The sequence below is a fragment of the Lutjanus erythropterus genome, chromosome 7 (genome assembly GCF_056507025.1).
Source record: "Lutjanus erythropterus isolate fLutEry1 chromosome 7, fLutEry1.hap2, whole genome shotgun sequence".
NCBI classification, from domain to species: domain Eukaryota; kingdom Metazoa; phylum Chordata; class Actinopteri; order Lutjaniformes; family Lutjanidae; genus Lutjanus; species Lutjanus erythropterus.
The window spans coordinates 9,099,883-9,118,352 of record NC_139323.1 but is presented as its reverse complement, the minus strand read 5'-3'; the positions used below and the strand labels follow the sequence as shown (position 1 = coordinate 9,118,352).

At 38.5% G+C, this 18,470-nt stretch overlaps 1 protein-coding gene across 5 annotated transcripts in view; it reads left to right on the top strand.

The window, feature by feature from the left end:
* gabrg3 (gamma-aminobutyric acid type A receptor subunit gamma3) overlaps nt 1-18,470 on the top strand; it is a 76,931-nt gene that overhangs the window by 33,265 nt on the left and 25,196 nt on the right. For 4 of the 5 annotated variants that reach the window (XM_084722139.1, XM_084722136.1, XM_084722137.1 and 1 more), the window contains one exon: nt 17,316-17,536. In XM_084722139.1, coding sequence (XP_084578265.1) covers nt 17,316-17,536 — 221 coding nt within the window. Of the gene's footprint in view, nt 1-1,148; nt 1,353-17,315; nt 17,537-18,470 lie in introns of all 5 variants that reach the window. The other variant, XM_084722135.1, reaches the window with a different exon arrangement.

Genomic DNA, 18,470 nt, shown 5'->3' with positions numbered 1-18,470 from the left:
GATGTGAAGGACGAGATGAGAGTCCTCCCCAAAAGACACACCACTGGTGCAAGTTAAACATTTCAAAGTCAGCCAACTTTATCAAAAAGAATTGTCCCTTCAAACAGCCACAAAGTCATGTAACAACAACACAATAGCCAACAATATAAAAATGGTTGAAAATATATCTATTTCACTTTTTAAAGTTGTTAGTTACTTTTTTTTTTTCCTTTCGTTGTGATTAGCTTTTTATTTAATACTGTTATTTGTAATGTAAGCTGTTGTGTTGTTAATAAATCAGTGGCGTTGCCATATCTTGCTGCTTGCGCAGAAGCGATCAGGCGGCTGGCTAATAGGTTAATAACAGCAAACTACGTGGTTTGTCCAAGTGGTGTTGCCCTAGGTAGCTATCCAGGCTGGCGGCCCGCTCGGTCACGTGCAGGAATGGACCAATCGTGCACTGTCACAGTGATGCAGTGGTTGTCATGGTAACCACACCCGGCAGGTCCTTTCCTTTTTCTTTTTTTTTTCCAGCATTTTTAGAACTATGCAGTAGGTGGAGTTCTGGACAGATTTCCTGCAGCACTCCTTTATAAATCTGGGGAACATGACAATGACCGCCTTCTGTTCTTTTCATCTATGCTGTCAGTTCATATTTTGAGTCACTTATTCAGTTTCATTACCTGTGGAGCTTACTTTGTGTCTTGTCATGTTTAGCGCTGCTACTAGCTGCTCTATCTTACTGAATTTCCATGTCTCGTGTTAGCTTGCCAGGGCTGACAGGCTACAGCAGGTGTCAGTTTTTAAAATGCAAGGACAAGTGTGGCATACAAATATGCCTTCAAACAGTGTTTTGACTGGTTTCCAGCAAGCTGCTTCATTAAATTCTGAAATGCCCATAATTAAACTATCATGACATTGTGGCAAACTGTTTTCTACCTGCTGCTGCACACACATCCTGGACTGTTTGTAAATGGGATACCCGTCTATTCGCCCTTCATTTTCTTTCCATTAGGCATCGTGACAATGCAACACACCGTGAATGACCCATTCAGAAGAAACAAATAGCTGAGCTATGTTTTAATAAGCAATGAACAATATGTTACACTGGAGAAGGCAGCCTCTTTGTAATTATAAAGAAGCTATTTTTATATTTGTGGGTCACTCAGTGTCCAAGGCAACCTGGAGTCATCCAGGAATTCCTGCCAAAACGAAAGCGGGTGCCAGTGGGGTCCCTGATGCTATTCTCACCCTGTGGAGAGAGCTGCCCACTCACAGGCTATCACACACTGGAAATCCAAAATACAATATTCATGCCAGTTCATTTCCCACTGCGTAAGCGAGCTGCTGGCAGGACCACTGCAACATCCTCGGTACTGTGGATTTCTTTAGCTCCCAGCACAATATTAATTTGTAATGTTCCTGAAATTTGCAGCTTTACTGTAATTGTTTGGCTCAAACCTGCTGCGACAGAAAATTACCTTGATTTTATTTTTTTATCCACCTCATAAAATCTTCCCTCAATAGGTGGGTCAGCTAGTTCAACTTAGTTACAGGATGGTTCAGAGACGAGAAGAAAAGTATGTTTTCACTTAATACGCCCAAGTGATGCATCTGATTTTTCCATTTTTCTGGCTGGAAGATTTGGGTAATGAAGTCATCAGCATGAGGATGGTATAATGAGGCTCTTGGTAACGCCACAAACAGAACAGATCTCAGAGGAATATTAATATGCTGCATTTGTGGTTCAATCAGCATGTAATGAACTTACAAAAATATCTTTCCTGTTTTACCCATGTTCATGACTTTCATGATACCTGTGTGGCCACTGAGCAGCCTCAGTCTGATCTACAGCACCTCATCTGTAAAACTAAGGCTTCATTCTGAACAACTTTGTGTTCTGCTTTGATTTCAGACATGACAGATGAACTGACGTACTGAACCACAACCCACTGTTAAAGCTAACTATTTTAATAACCAATTAATTGTTTTGAGTATGCCTCACAGCAAGAAGGTCCTGAGTTCGATCCCCCAGCTCACTTGGGCAGGGCCTTTCTGTGCGGAGTTTGCATGTTCTCCCCGTGTCTGCGTGGGTTCTCTCCGGGTTCTCCGGCTTCCTCCCACAGTTCAAAGACATGCATGCTAGGTTAATTGGTGACTCTAAATTGCCCGTAGGTGTGAATGTGAGTGTGAGTGGTTGTCTGTCTCTATGTGTCAGTCCTGCGATGAACTGGCGCTTTGTCCAGGGTGAACCCCGCCTCTCGCCCAATGCTCTCGCTCAACGTAATGACCTATGCCAAGTCGCCCTCCATCCTTCGCTTAGCTTTTGGCTAGCAGCTGTCGTGACTCACCCTGATGTCTTTTAGATGACCAGGTGAAGCAAACTGCACTCATACAAATGTATTTTTAACAGCTTTGTTGTTGAGAAAAAGACAACATTATATTTGTATCAGTACTGGCAGATACTCAAGTTTGCTGTATTGGTATGAAAATGTGCTATTGAGCCATCCCTAATATTTTTCCACCTAATTACAGAGAACATCAAGTCTCTCCTGTAGTGGAATGAATATAGTATTCTGCCTATTCTGATCATGATGGTCCACTGGCGCTGATGCAGACAAAATATTCTAATAATAATAATACAATAATACATTTTTGAAAATGGACACACTTTTCCACTGGTGCCAGTTTCTCTTTGTTCTTCATAGATTCATCTTAATGATCAGCATGGGTAATTCAATTATTGTAGTTTAGTGTTGAAACAATGACATTTAGCTCCTCCTCAAATGAGACACTGAGCAATCATTGCAAGTAGCAACTTTTCTCTCTGTTTCAGACACTTTAAAAGGCATACTTATGTAGAGCATCGTATTATTGGCCTGGCAGAAAGTGTTGTGGGCCGTCACAATGTTTAATTTTATATTCTTTATCAACTGAAAGGTTTAAAAAGTTACATGGACAGGACAACATTTAGACCACATTTAGTCGATATACTGGGAATCAGGAATTAGAGTGAATTTTCTCATCTTTTTGTGCAGATTATTGTTATCCAGCACTTTCAAAGAAGTTATGGCTGTGGTTGTGTCTCCTGATGATTTCACAAAGTGCACTTCAGAAACTTCTCACCAGTGATTTACTCAAAGACTTTAGGACAGTAGACTGACATTTGGAAGGGCAGAATCAAGGAAGCTCCAGAGACCACAGAAAAAATCTCCTTGTTATCCCTGCAAGGTGTGAGCCTGATCATAGAACCACTTGTGTGTGTGTGTGTGTGTGTGTGTGTGTGTGTGTGTGTGTGTGTGTGTGTGTGTGTGTGTGTGTGTGTGTGTGTGTGTGATCAGGAGGGCTGAATCTTTTCCACAGCTGATCTTGACTATTTGCTGAAGAATCGCTGTGATTCACAATTGTTGAAAATCATTTTTTGAAGGTTCCACGCTGACACGGCTGTGGTCAGAAGCATGATGTTTCAGGCTCATCCGGTTCTTGTGAATGCGATACCTCAAGAACACATTCAGGGAATTTCTTCAGACTTGGTACAGATGACCACTTGGACTGAAGGATGAACTGCTTAGACTTTGGTGGTCAAAGGTCACTCTAAAGAACTCAAGAATTCATGCGCCTTTGTCTTTAGTTTAGTTTTATTTTTGCACAGTTAAGACAATACACAAAAAAGACAGAAATGCCAAATAATGTACATTGCAAGGAGGGGCAACAAACCCCATAGGGTTTATTGGGAGCCTCCACCTTAATAAAATATTAACAAAGTTATTAAGAACTCAGAAATACCCCAAAATAAAACCAAACAGAAGGATACAAAAAACAATACAAGTGATGGCAAACTAATAACAACAAAACAACTGTGATAATAATATCCATTTAAAAACAGAAGATATAACTGTGGGATGTGTAAGTGAATGTGAGTGTGTGTTGAGGGGTATTAGTTTATACTGTACTGACCCTTTAGCAATAGTAAAAAACAAAAGCATCACAGTGAGTAAAACAAATAAAACATGGACATGTGTACTTGAGACAAAACAGTTACAAAACATCACTTAAATGCTTTTTCAGGTGTCTTTTGTAGCATTTCATAGAGATACAGATTTTTGACAGGTAGGAAAAACTCATTTCATAATTTAGTACCACTAATTATTGAAAATTGACTTCTGCAAGTGAGAAATTTGATGATCTGATGATTTACGAGATAAATATGAATGTAACTGAATTCGCTCTAAAATAAGCCTTGAACTGCTCAGGAATATTCCCTTCACTTAGACGATTTTGTAAATAAAAACACATTTAAAACATATTAATGTCATAAACAGTACAAATCTGAAGTTTCTGAAATAAAGGGGTAGATGAAATGTGTGACTCTGATCGATCCTGACAAATTTGGTTACATCCAAATATTCATGCAGGTCACCTGGTGGAGATCTGCACTCCGCTGAGTGATCTCCTCCAGCTGCATGTTTGTTTCATTTCCAGTCCTGATGGCTTCAGCGCTGAAATCAAGTTTTAATTTGCTCCTTAGTGGCACGAAATGTCAACAAATATTTTTAAAAGAGTAAAACTGCTCCTTTAACCTTTAGATGGTAGAAAAACAAGGACCCAGCACGTGTGTTGCTCCCGTTGTTAAATCTGGATTTGGGTTTATCCCTCCCTGCCATCTTGGAAGTTACTGGAGCTGGAAAATCTTTATTAGTGCCAAGCAGACAGAACCTGTGTGCGGCTGAGGAGGGAGAAGTGATCCATAACCATCAAGGTTGTTTGTGACGGGCAGAAGATTGTGAAGAGTTGAAGAAAGTAACTACAATGTTAAAGAGAATAAATTATGTTGGACAGGTCTGATGATTAAATTAATTGAAGTGTGAAGCATAAATAATACACCACGATAACAAGCCATCTATGTGTAACATTGAGATACCTGGAGGGCAGTGGAGAATTTTAACAAACTCTTATACTCTGCAGGGTCAAGGAGAACTGGAGCCCTTCCCAGCATGCACTGGGTGAAAGGTGGGCAGTTTACAGCTTCCAGTTTCCCTGACCTGCATGTGTTTGGACTGAGGGAGGAAACTCATGCAGATATGGCTTTCATACTCTTTCATTTAAAATGTAGTATTTTGCAAAGCTAACTAATAAACCCAACAATGAACATGAAACACTGAGAGCTGCAACGATCAGTCTATTGTTAGTTGACTATTAAGTGAATCTGCATCTATTCTGATATCTCATTCATCATTTTGAGTCATTTTTTGAGAAACATAAGTAAAAATTCTCTGATTTCAGCTTCTTAAATGTGAATGTTTTCTGGTTTCTTTACTCCTCTCTAACAGTAAACTGAATAATTTTGAGATTTTGACAAAATAAGACACTTAATCAACATTTTTAAGCATTTTCTGACATTTCGTGGATCAAACAACTTGAGAACTGACTTGAGAAAATAATCGACTAATTAATTTGTGATGAAAATAATTGTTAGTTGCAGCCCTAAAGACACTATATTTGGTTAAACCAGAGGTCAATGACCTTTATTCTCAAAAGAGCCATTTTTGGCAAAGAAAAAAGAAAAATTTGTTCAGAGCTGCAACTATTAAATTCTCACAGATGTTTCCTTTTTTGGATTTGGATTTGGCACCTAAAGAGACTGGCCACCAGCAAAATTTAGAGGAATTGAAGATGCAGGCTATGAAGCACCTTTCAGTTGACGAAGTATGAAAACATTTTTGAAAACAATATTGTAACTTGAATCTTTGAGTTTTAGAAACCCCACAAAATTTTAGACTAACATCACTGAAGTGAGAGTAAATAATTGTTAATAACTTAATATTTTCAGTTGCAAACATTTGATTTTCAAGCAACGACAAATCACAATTTTTGAAATACAGAATTTTGGGTAAATTATCTAAACAAAAGATGAAAGCTTGTCAAGGATGTTTACTTTGTTTCAAAACTTGAGAGTCTGAGTTTGATTAAAAACTCAAAACTCTAGTGAAGGTAGTTGCCTTGAAATTGTGATTTTTGTCAACTTTTTTACAAGTGAAGAATCACTTTAGACCTACAGCAATCATAAAAGAAAATGAAAAAAAAACAACATTATTTATTTCCATATATTTTTTTGTCAAAGCCACAGGGAGCCACTGAAGAGGGGCAAAAGTATCCACAAGTAACGGAAAGTAATCAAGTTACATTATTTTAATATTGTGATACTTGGATCCTGTTACTGACTACATTTTTAACATTTTTAAAGTAACCGTCCCAACGCTGCCCTTAACATGCCCTTGTTTTTGTTTGCATGGTAATCAGAGTTCAAATTAATGCCAAATGTTCACTGAATGAGTTAAGTGTCTATTTATGAGACATGAGAAATCATTAATAATCTTTTAGAGGGAATAGATGTAATAAATGGTTAAATAGAGCAATATGTGAATGGAGTCTGGCAAACAGTCCAGCTCAGAGTGTGTATATTCTGAAGCAGCGTGCTTTTGTTTTGGGGTCTTACCTATTGCTCCGTTAAGAGCCATACGGTGTGAAAATGACTACCTCTGTGATGTTCTATCACAAAGGAACTGCTAATTGAAAACGAGGGTTTTGTTGCATCGTGACGCTCACAATCAAATTGTGAGTTGTTGAGACTTCCTGCCCCAACAGACCACGTCTGTGCACTTGACAAACAACACCAGGTACATGATGAAAGTTTGTCTCCTTGTTCCAGGCGACCTTTAGCTGTCTCTAATGAGGACACGAGGAGAGACTTGAAGCCAACAAAGGAACATGATAAGGTGTCTCAAAGCACAGGACAGATACAGTATGTAATGTATTTCCCTTTTGCTGCATAATCATAAAGTGCCAGTTTCACACTGCAGAGCTTTGCCCTAGTTTACAGTCTCTGGTGCAGTGACCATGAGGGGAATTTTTGAAATTAACTATATAACTTTAATTTGCCACAGATGTAGTCAAGAACATGTTTATTTGACTAAGATGTTGAAATGTTGATTTCTGACTATTTCACGTCTGAAAAGGGGTCATTCACCTTGATCTGAGCCAGGAGAGGAAGAATGTTGAAGTGTTTAAAAGAGATGAAGCACTTCTCAGTGTGAAAGCTGAAAAATATCCTTATAGTCTTTGAGTTCATGGTAATGTCAGACATGAGCGGTGCAAATCCAGAAAGTACTGACAAAAATACATGAATACAAGGAAAGAAAGTTAAAAGGTAGTTCTTGTTTTCACCAATACTTTGTTTTGACTTTTAACCCAACAAAAAGCATGAAAATGTAACAGAGCCTGTAACAGTAATATCAGTCTCTTGGTATCAGCATATACACTGTCCAATATTTTTCAAAATGAAAACTTTTTATTTTTTGACAGAACATAATGCATATTGTCTATTATTATTTTGTTTATTTTTTTCTTAATCCAACTTAAACCTGATGTCATTTTGGACAATAAAGATGATTGTTAAACTGTAAACTTTAAGTCACAAGTGTTTAATACAACACGTCCTCATTACCCACACAACTGAGAAGGTAGTTTTTATTATGGCTTGCTTTTGCTATTGCATCATTTTGATAAGCTTATGCAATGTCACAGCATTTATTTCTGTCCAAAGTTACATTAATTTTTCGCCAAGATCTTGTATTAATGATGGGAGAGTCAGACTGCTGCATTAAGTCTTCTCAAGCATATCCCAAGATTCTCAGTGGGGTTAAGGTCTGGACGCTCTTGTGGCCAGTCCATGTGTGAAAATGATGTCTCACACTCCCTGAACCACTCTTTCACTATTTGAGACCAGTGAATCCTGGCACTGTCATCTTGAAATATGCTCGTGTCATCGGGGGAGAAAAAAAATCCATTGATGTAAAAACCTGCTCATTCAGTTTATTCAGTTGCTGAGCTGACCGCATTTTTTGGACACATAACGTCGCTGAACCTCGACCTGAGCAACTGAAGCAACCCCAGATCATAACACTGCCCCCACAGGCTTGTACAATAGGCACTAGGCATGATGGGAGCATCAGTTCATCCACCTCTCTTCTCACCCTGATGTACCCATCACTCTAGAACAGGGTACATGGGTCAATGGTCCTTAGCAAAATGGTGCCTTTTCTTCTGATTAGCTTCACTGATAAGTGGTTTTCTTAAGGCCCAATCCTTGAGTTCTCTTCACATTGTGTGTGTGGAAATGCTCGTAGTTGTTTTCTTTGCCAATAATTTGACCCTTCTGAAACAGAGCAACATCTTTTCCTCAACCACAGGATATGTCAGGTTGTTTAAGAAATGAGAAGCTCCTCACTGCCTCAGTTAGGGTTAAATAACTTGTTGCCAGCTGGAACATATTAATCACTGCAGTAATTATCCAATGGAAGACTAAGACTATTTGCTTAGTTAAATCCAGGTGGTGACTTTTTTTTTGGCCATATGACTAGTGGAAAGTACCAGCAGTGACAGGCTTAATGGAACTACATTAGGCAAGTCACATGACACAACACACATGGTTTATGTTGTAGAACAGTAGCAGTTTGGTTAAGTTTAGGCACAAAAACTATTTGGTTATATTTAGGAAGAGATCGTGGATTGGGTTTAAATTAATATTTCATCTATATTACACAACATAATGAAATTTCAGCACCACAAATTTTTAAACCACTCTATTGCTGTGTCTCAATTTAGATAAATCTGTTTGTACATTGTCATGTAGTACACTTTGCACATTATGTACGCACTTGCATAGTGCAAACATTTCAACAGGGTCTTGCTGTCTCAAATCAAGAAAGGCCATTGTGTCCTCACTGGAACTGCTGATCTCTGATCACTGCTACTTCGTCTTTGTTGCCGAACTGAAACCCAGCAAAGTTTTACTGCCACTCACTAAAACATCTACCTGCTTGTCCTTTTAGTTCTGTTTGCTTTTGTTTCCCCTCTGTTTCTCAGGAGGTTAAAAATACGCCATAATATGCGTCAATCTCTGGCCGGCCCTCCCTCCTCAGACTGACTGAAAATGCATGATTGTTATTTTCTATTTGACAGTATAATGATACTTACTGATAAAATTACCTCCATGACTTATATCTGTATAAGTCAGTCACTGCGGCTGCTTCTTTGGCTGCCTGACCTGCCATGTTCCCAAATTTGGTAGCCCCGCCTTTTTGGCTACATAGATAAGATGGCGACCATTGAGGACGAGGAGTGTCCAGCCTTTCACACTCAACCTTTTGGCCATTTTGAGCACAACATCCAGGTACTTGTGCACTTCATTTGGCTGTAAATATCAATATGAACACACTTATTTACTCAAAACAGGAAGTGTAAATACAGAAGTACGCAACACAGCTTATGTTAACATTTCAGAAAAGACCATCCATCCATCCACCACTACTCCCCTGTATACTTTGTTGCTCCTAATACTTCCTGACACATCACACATTCATACAACAATATAATACAAGGAATACAAGACCTAAAATATAATGTATGTTTGTCAGTTACAGCATCATTTTATAGACACATAATCCAATGCAGGTATATAAGAGGGAACATCATTATGTTTCATCCTTTTATTTCTCAAAAAAAAAAAAACATTAATAATGCTTTATTTGCATAAGGGGACAGGAGGGTCAGTGGCACATGCCTCCGCTCTCTTTTCACAGAAATGAAAAGCTGCGCCTCTCCAGGCGGCGCAGAGCCGTGGTGTCATCATGGTAGGTGGCCTCTTTCAGCCGCTACACATTCCAGCTGTTTATTCCCTCCTGAGCCATTAGTCAGCCCGTTTGCTGTCTGATTTGTATTCTGGTCACTTTAAACACCAGGTAAACTGTGTCAGAATAATTCCCCACGTATCAGAGTTGACATCAAGCCATGTGCAGATTTTCAATAACGACTAATTTTCCCATTTGTCCGCATGATTTAAAGCCTGATGGGAAATATTCCATTATAAGAATAAATCTGTTCAGCACGACACAACTTAACATCTTGTAGACAGGAGAGAATGATGAGTGATGGAATTAAATATTTCACTTTCTACCCGGTGTCTTTTAAAAGCAAAGCCTCATTGAATCACAAGGGACAGAGCAGATCATTTCTACTCTGGTGCTGAACTTTAGTAAAGTCAGTTCAGTTACTTTTAAAACAGATTCTGGTACAGCCTCCTCTACTGTTTAGTGGGACTGAGTATTATAATGACAGGGCTCGTAGCGCTCAGTCCAGAGAAATGTGACTTTGTTTGTGCTAAAACATACAAATTTCATTGATGATTTCAAGTTACAGAAAGCAAACAAAGACATTAAAATTAGAGTTTTACGGGTAAAATGCAAAACTAGGCTGCAGAAGTTCAGCGATTTTAAAGATAATTAATAATTCCCCTTTAAATACTTTAAGACTAAACTAATGAGCCTGTTTTTAAAATTTAAATAGTAGTAAGTATAGATACATGTGTTTAAATGTAAGGAGAAAAAGTCAGGGGTGGAAGTAACTAATTACACATACTCAAATTACTGTAATGAAGTAGTTTTTTGTGGTACTTGTACTTTTATGAGAAGATTTCAAGTCTGTACTTTTACTCATACTTAAGTGTTCATTACAATGTGTAATATACTTAGTTACTTTTAAAATCATAGTTGAGTACAGAGCACAATTTGAATTAATATCCAAACCTTTCATCTGCATTTTAGAAGCCAATCAGGTGATCTGATCACAAATGGGCCAATTAAAACCAGGACGTGAACAAAAAACAAAACAAAATGCTGCAGCAGCACACACACACAAACACACACACACACACATACACACACACACACTCACACACACAGATTCAGAGTGATGATGTTAATAATAAATCATTGATCGATTAATCGCCATTAAGAATTGGATCAGTTAGAAATGTAGTCATGGATATTTAATTCATTTATTCATGGTAGTCAGTGGCTCCATTGTGGTGGAGCCAATTGAGAAAAAAAAAATGTATTATGTGTTAAAAATGATTAATCGATTGTTTGCAACCTTTGGTTGAGGAAAATGCACAAAATTTGTAAACCTAGTGGTTTAAACCAATGGTTAAAAGTAACTAATAGTCTGAGTAGTTTTTGCAATGAATACTTTGTACTTTTACTGAAGTATATTTTTAACACTAGTCCTTTTACTTGTAATTGAGTATTATTTTAGCAATGTAACAGTATTTGTACTTTTCATTGAACTAGAACTAAGGGGACCATCCCAAACCATTAAAAAAGCAGCCACAGACAAAACAATTTCCAAAGGACCCCAGGAAGACTAGCAACCACTTGGTGGAAGCTAATGGGGATCAGAATAAAGAACAAAGAATAAAGGTATGTGGACAGAAGAATACTTTTATAGAACATGCCTCAGTCTAAAACAAGGTTCTCTTTAACAACATAGGTGGTATTTTCATGCAGCATCAAGCATGTGACTGGTCTGCATGTCTCAGGGGATCATTTGTTCTGTACCTTAGTGTGAATGAATTTAACACATGCGGTCTGTTCCTACTGTACAGCAGAGTCTTTGATTTTACCGCAAGTATATACAGTTCCTCTAAATCAACAACCTTAATTTAGCAGCTCCTCTGAGGCAGCTGAGGTGAAAGACCTATTTTCTTCACAGCAGTGCCTGCTGGAGTGTCTGAACACAGCTGCAAGCAGCGGGGAAGGGAAGCGAGATCGATACTCTCTCAGCATAGTTATAATTTGCTTCAAATGTGAAATTATATAGGAGATTACAAAGCTAATTTTTTTTTGCGTGTGTTATTAGACATTTACCTCTAACCTTCCATCTGTAGCTCACTGTTTCCAGATGTGATAGCGTCAGCTCAGCTTATTTGATTTGTAGCAGTTTTCCTTCACTGTTCATTGAATCCTGGATAATGTTCAGTTATTTCAAGTCCCCTGAGCTCCATACAATTAAAGGTCATGAGCACCCAGTGGTTCTCTTGATTATAGACTTCATTCTAATTGGTGAGCCATTCAAACTGGTGCAGACAAGGTAAAAGGTCAAACGCATTTCAGGTGGTGGCAGCAGCATAAGAAGGTGTGGGCTCTCAGAGGAGGGCAGGCTATCATTAATTTCATTTTATTGTACATCTCTATCTGTATTGTTGCTAAAGAGAAGCCTAAGAGCTCAACTGGTGCTGAGGAGATTTCTGGCTGTCTGAGCTCCCAGGGCAGCATCACTCTCAAGCCAGTTAGATTACAGAGTACGGACTGGTCTTGCTTATCATCTCTGTCACCCGTAAGCCTGGAGCTTGTCCACATCTAATCTTGCATACTACTGGATGTATCACCTTAAAATGTTTTGTGCACATTCATTACTGTATGCTCAAGCACCTTCCATAGTTGCTGCAATTCACAATTTTTGAAAAAAAAAAAAAACTTGAAAAACCTTGAAAAATAACGTGTGCTGACTATTGACTCCTCCTTCCCTTAACCAGCTGATAGGGGCAACTGCTTGGCTAAAACTAGGCAGCAATGTTGAGAAGTAACTACACACACGTAATTAAATTAGGAAGGGAGGAAAATATGTAATTAAATTACAGTTACTTATCAAAATGTTGGTGATTTCAAACAGATTTCATTCAAATATCCAGGCAGAGATCTATCTTCAATACTGAATTGTGACTATCAAACATGTTTGATGTTTATGATTTAAAATCTGGATGATTACATCAGTATGGAAGTGAAAGAGAGGTGTTACCAAGCAACGGTAAACTCTAGCCCTTGTAGGTAATGTTAGCTTGCATACTACTGTTGACAGATATTTGAACTACTAAAATCTCACCTCCAGTTCTCACGACAAAGCATTAACTCATTACAGTGAGTTGTTCCGCTCTGACTGTTTCCATTGTTTACGTCTGTTTGACCACAAAATCATGCAAAATCACGTTCCCCATGAAATCACATGAGATTGTGCTCCCTCTGGCACGGTAATCTTAATAATATCCTGTGGCGAGCGCTGTGCCATTATTTTCAAATCTTGTACTGTGTGCGTGTTTGAGATTAGAGAGAGGATAATCTGTAAAGTTTCTCCTGATGTGTTTGGTGCAACCAGATTTTAGAATATGTTAGGATTTTAAACCTCCAGTAGTGTGGGGCCAACCAGTTACTATGTACACACAATAAACATGGTCACTGGATTTTTTCAGAGTTACATTATGTGTCTGCATCAAGTACAACCATACCTGTATGTATGTTGACAATGTACATTTACTCCTGGGAAATGTGTGTGTGTGACCAACATATATTGGCTTTTCTACTTTTAAAGTTCACACCTCAAGGTGCTAAAATCACCACATCAGGAACTCACACACCTGATGGTACCCATGTACAGGTGTTTTTTTTGTTTGTTTTTTTTCCAAAATAAAAGCCATCTGAATTCACAACATAAAATGAATAAACTAGTTTGTTTCTTTCAAGGGGGGTGGGGGGTGGGGGTAACATCAGGCTAAAAGAGATCTTAAAACCATTATCTAGTATCACCAGCAACACAGCCTAAAACATCTGTTCAATCTGCACAAAAAGCCCCTATTTTTTATGCTAAGCTAACATACTTGGCTGCTTGAGTGGTATCAATCTTTTCACCTAAGACATTGCAAGAAAGTTAAGAGTATTTTCTAAAATGCCAAACTATTCCTAATGTTATGCAAAAACAACACCAGTTCTAGTGATTTTTAGAATATCTTTGGTGTGGTGGTTTCACTTAGATAAAAAGAAAGAAACGTCATTGCAGTTCATTCATTTTTTAAAACCAAGCATAAGTGAAGTGTTCATGTTTATGATCCAGACGGTCTAGACTTCAGAGACCCTGCGTTCTGTCATGGTGGCACTTACTCCTCAGCTTCAGACCCTCTTATTTCCTATTGGACATGTACTGATTTTTTTTAACTTTCCAGACTCTACAATTCCTCATCTGTCTACCAGTTAGTTTCCCTTCTTGACTTTCCTGCTCCTGTTTTCTTGCTTTTCCTGAATCCACTTGGCTGAGCACTCAGCCAGATAACCTCTGTTAAAAGAAAGCAAGTCAGTGACTTGGATGGATTAGCCTCAAAGCTCTAAGTGACAGCAGTCTGGATGAAGCAGCTGGAGGTTTCTGCAAAGCGCTGTGATGTTTTGGGGTCTCTTAGCTAAATGAAAGCAGCGCTGCTTTATTTCAGAAATTTTATTGGTAAATTTATTTATCCATGCTTACCTCATGAAGGGCGCTGTCACCTCACAGCAGAAAGGTTCTAGGTTCAAACCTTTCTTCCTGGTGTTCTGTTTTTCACCCACAATCCAAAGACATGCAGGTTAGCTTAATTGGCAGCTCTAAACTGCCTGTAGGTGTGGATGTACACCTGAATGGTTGTTTGTCTCTTCAGGTCAGCCCTTTGAATGACTTCTAGTGCCACCATGAGGAATGTGAAACATCCAGAGGTGGGATTTAACTAAGTACAAAGACTTTGTTACTGTATTTAAGTATTTTTATTTTTATATTTTGCATCATCGTATGCCACCTTCCCAACCTCAAGACCAATTTCAACCTCAATGGACAGAACAATAACACATCGACAAGACAGTTCCTTGTGTATTCATCAATGCATATCACACACAACAGATGTAACAAGACAAAAAAGACTTCATAAGACCAAAAAAACCTACGTAAAAGACATAACAAGATGAAAAAACGCAACAAGATGAAAATAACATAAAAGTAAAAAAATGCGACAAAAAGGACATTAGACAGAAAACAATGTAAAAGACATAACAAATCAAAAAGATGAAAAAAGACAAGACAAAAACAACATAAAAGATGTAACAAAGAAGACATAACAAGACAAAAAAGTACTTAAAAGTGTGACAAGATGAAAAACTGTAACAAAAAACAACATAAAAGATGTAACAAGACTAAAATCAAGGTAACCAGACAAAAACAATGTAAAAGATGCAACAAGATGAAAAAGGTGAAACGACAAAAAACACAAGACAGAAAACAACGTAAAGGACATAACAAATCAAAAGATGGACAGAAAAGATGTAACCAGACAAAAACCAAGTCAAAGTCATAATAAAATGAAAAACGACATAACAAGACAAAAAGGATGTAACAAGATAGAAAAACGAACAAGATGAAACAGTAAAAAGTACACAAGATGAAACAGACAGAGAGAGAGACTCAACCCCAGAGAGAAGGTGAAGTTCAGTTAGCTTTGCACAGAAACAGCCGGGGGGGATAATGTCCTTCAGATGGTGACATTTTACTTTTACACTTTACTTTTATATCTTTTTTGCACATTACAGACCCTGCACTAGTACTTCTCTTTTTTTGTTGCAGAAGTATCTTCTACTTGAGTACAGAATGTGTGTTCTTTTGACACCTCTGGAAACATCTTAACAAGTAATCAATGTGTACATCGATGACATTTGGGACAGAAGTCCCTGCACCTCTTAAGAACAATTCAGATCACTGTAGTGATTCTTTAACATTGTCACATCTATCACATCATCATAACATCTAACAGCAACATCAAGTCAGTGAGTCCAGTACTGAGGTTTATGACCAAGTACATGCAGAACTATTCATCAGCCTCAGTCATAGTTTGTGTTTAGTGCTAACACTAACACTCTAAACTAAAGCAGTGGACATTAAATGTACATGCTAAATGTCAATATGCTAGCATTGTCATTTGGAGCTGATGGAATGCTTCCATTAACATTTGGCTTAAAGCACCGCTGTGCCCAAGTCCAGCCTCACAGAGCTGTGAGCACAGCTGTAAACTATCATTATGTTTATAGAGGATTCAAGAGGTGTCAGATAAAGAGCTCTGAGGGTCAGTTCACATCCAGCACAGCGCCAAAAAAAACTCTGCACCACCAAGTGTCATATTTTATTTAAACCTTCTAACCATGTAATTTAGGGTCTTATGTACATAATAGTAAGCTATAAAAAGTATTAGAAATCAGATTTAATCCAAATTTTGTCATCTGAGTTTTTGTACACTTTCCCGTACTTGGTTTGAATTAGGTGTGTTTGTGCTCAGAGATTTGTTATGCAATTAATTACACAAACTAATTATAAATCCATGTCTGTTGCTATGCGGGTCAACAAAACTTCTCTGCTGCTGCAGCTGCTCTCTCAATCTGAGCAAACTCAGCTTTAACACAAACACTGATTTAACCTGGTCGAATTAATATCAGTTAAAGTGTCCGCTATATTTATATTATACTTTTTCCCCTTTTTACTTTGCTGTAAGTCAGTCTTTACTGGCAGCAAACTGAAGACGCTGTCTGTGCTCTCCTCACAGCCACAAAACTCCATTGAAAAGAATCGGTAATTTTCCATCACAGGGCAGGGGAGTTGCTGGTCTACTGATTAGTTTGGACACGATCAAAAGCGCTAACACACCAAAGTCACACTAAATCCAAACAAACACAAACTCCCATGTCCTGCATGGTAAAACGACTCTCTGTCCGTGGAGTCTGGTATTTGTAAAGACAGCAGAGACGGTGTTTCTCATTGTAAAACCCTGGCTGATGACAAAGTAAAGCCGGTTCATAATGTATTGCTCGCTGTGAGTTTGTCTGGGAAAATGTAAACACAAACTTGTGTCGTCTGATTTCAAGGAGAAACCAACACAATGGCAGCCATTAAGAATTACTATAAAGAAACAGCCGATCTTCTCACTAATGGTCTTGTTTGCATATGAAAGTCATATAGAGTCATTTCTATTAAACTGATACTGTTTCATGGCTGGTTAAAAACTCCTTGTAATATGTTTAAGGACTTGTAATTTGTTCATTTTGTATCACTGTGTTGATCATAATGAGGTTGTAACAAAGTCTCATAACACAAATGAAGCTGATGAATGTATAACTCTGCTTTAACCTTGCCATATTTTTCCACACATTGCTTCAGATGGTATAGACGATTATTTTTGACTCTTTATTCAAACGTGTCAAGACAAATTGAGTTGCTGTGGAGGTGCTGACAGCAGCTTAAAACTGCGGGCAGATGCGCTGCAGCCTTGGAGAGTTTGCTGTCAGCACGATGGCGAGTTAAGCAAATCACTGAGCAGTAGCAGGTGAGGTCTGTGCTCAACATATGGGCCAGTGAACAAATAAAATGATAAATGCTCCCGCTGGTGAAAGTGATGAATGATAGATGGTGTACAGAGATGCGTTGCTGAGACTCATAATCCTTCTATTTAGCGCAATTTCAAAAGAAAACCAAGTAGCAGGTGAAGCCCTCTCTTTTACCATGGACAGAGAACAGCACTGTTGTTCTTGTGTGTTTTTGAAGTGAAACAGCATCAAATGATACAGAACGGTGTATTCATTAAAAGATTGTCTGATTTTCTCTTTCAGGAATACCAGATTGACATCATCTTTGCCCAGACGTGGACAGACAGCCGACTCAGATACAACAGCACAATGAAAAAACTGACTCTGAACAGCAATATGGTTGGACTTATTTGGCTCCCAGATACCATCTTCAGAAACTCCAAGAATGCAGATTCCCACTGGATTACAATGCCCAACCAGCTGCTCAGAATATGGAACGATGGGAAGATACTTTACACCTTAAGGTAAACACAGAAAACAGGACAAAGATGTCAAGAGTTTTAGGATACAGTATGGAAGTGGAACACAGCAACAAGGCTAATATGGTGTGGAGAATTATGGGATTTCTTGGCAGGATTGGGGAGAAACAGACTACATGTAACGGGATTAGGTATTTGGGTTTCCAAAAAAGGTAACTGTATTCTATTACAAAAAATTCTGTTACAAGAAATAAAATGTAATCAGATTACAGTTACATTTTGTAAAAGCAGAGATTGTTATGGGTGCAATTTTTTTAGCCATTATCTTGTTTCAACATCTAATCTAAAGAAACATGCTAAACATCCTGAGTTTGAATCCCAGGGCCTTTCTGTGCGGAGTTTGCATGTTCTCCCCGTGTCTGCGTGGGTTCTCTCCGGGTTCTCTGGGTTCTTCCCACAGTCCAAAGACATGCATGCTAGGTTAATTGGTGATTCTAAATTGCCTGTAGGTGTGAATGTGAGTGTGAGTGGTTGTCTGTCTCTATGTGTCAGCCCTGCGATGAACTGGCGACTTGTCCAGGGTGAACCCCGCCTCTCGCCCAATGTCAGCTGGGATAGACTCAACCCCCCCGCGACCCTTCACGGTTACAGAAAATGCATGAATGAATGTTAGCTACACAGACCAAATGCTAACGTTAGTGGTAATCCAAAAGTAATGGACAGTAATCAAGTTACACTGTGAAATTGGATTATGTTGCTGAAAGCATTTTTAACAGGTAATCAGTACTTGTATCTGAATACATTTTTGAAGTAACCCTCCCACCCCTGCTGCTTGGTTCCCTCTGTGCTCCTGAACTTTTAGTCACAGTAAACGTACAGTGTGATTTATGGGATATTTCTTAGCATGGCTCCTATAATTACCTCCCTGAATCTCCATGTCCTTTGTGCTGTGTGACCATTTAAACTTCCCTCTGGGTTT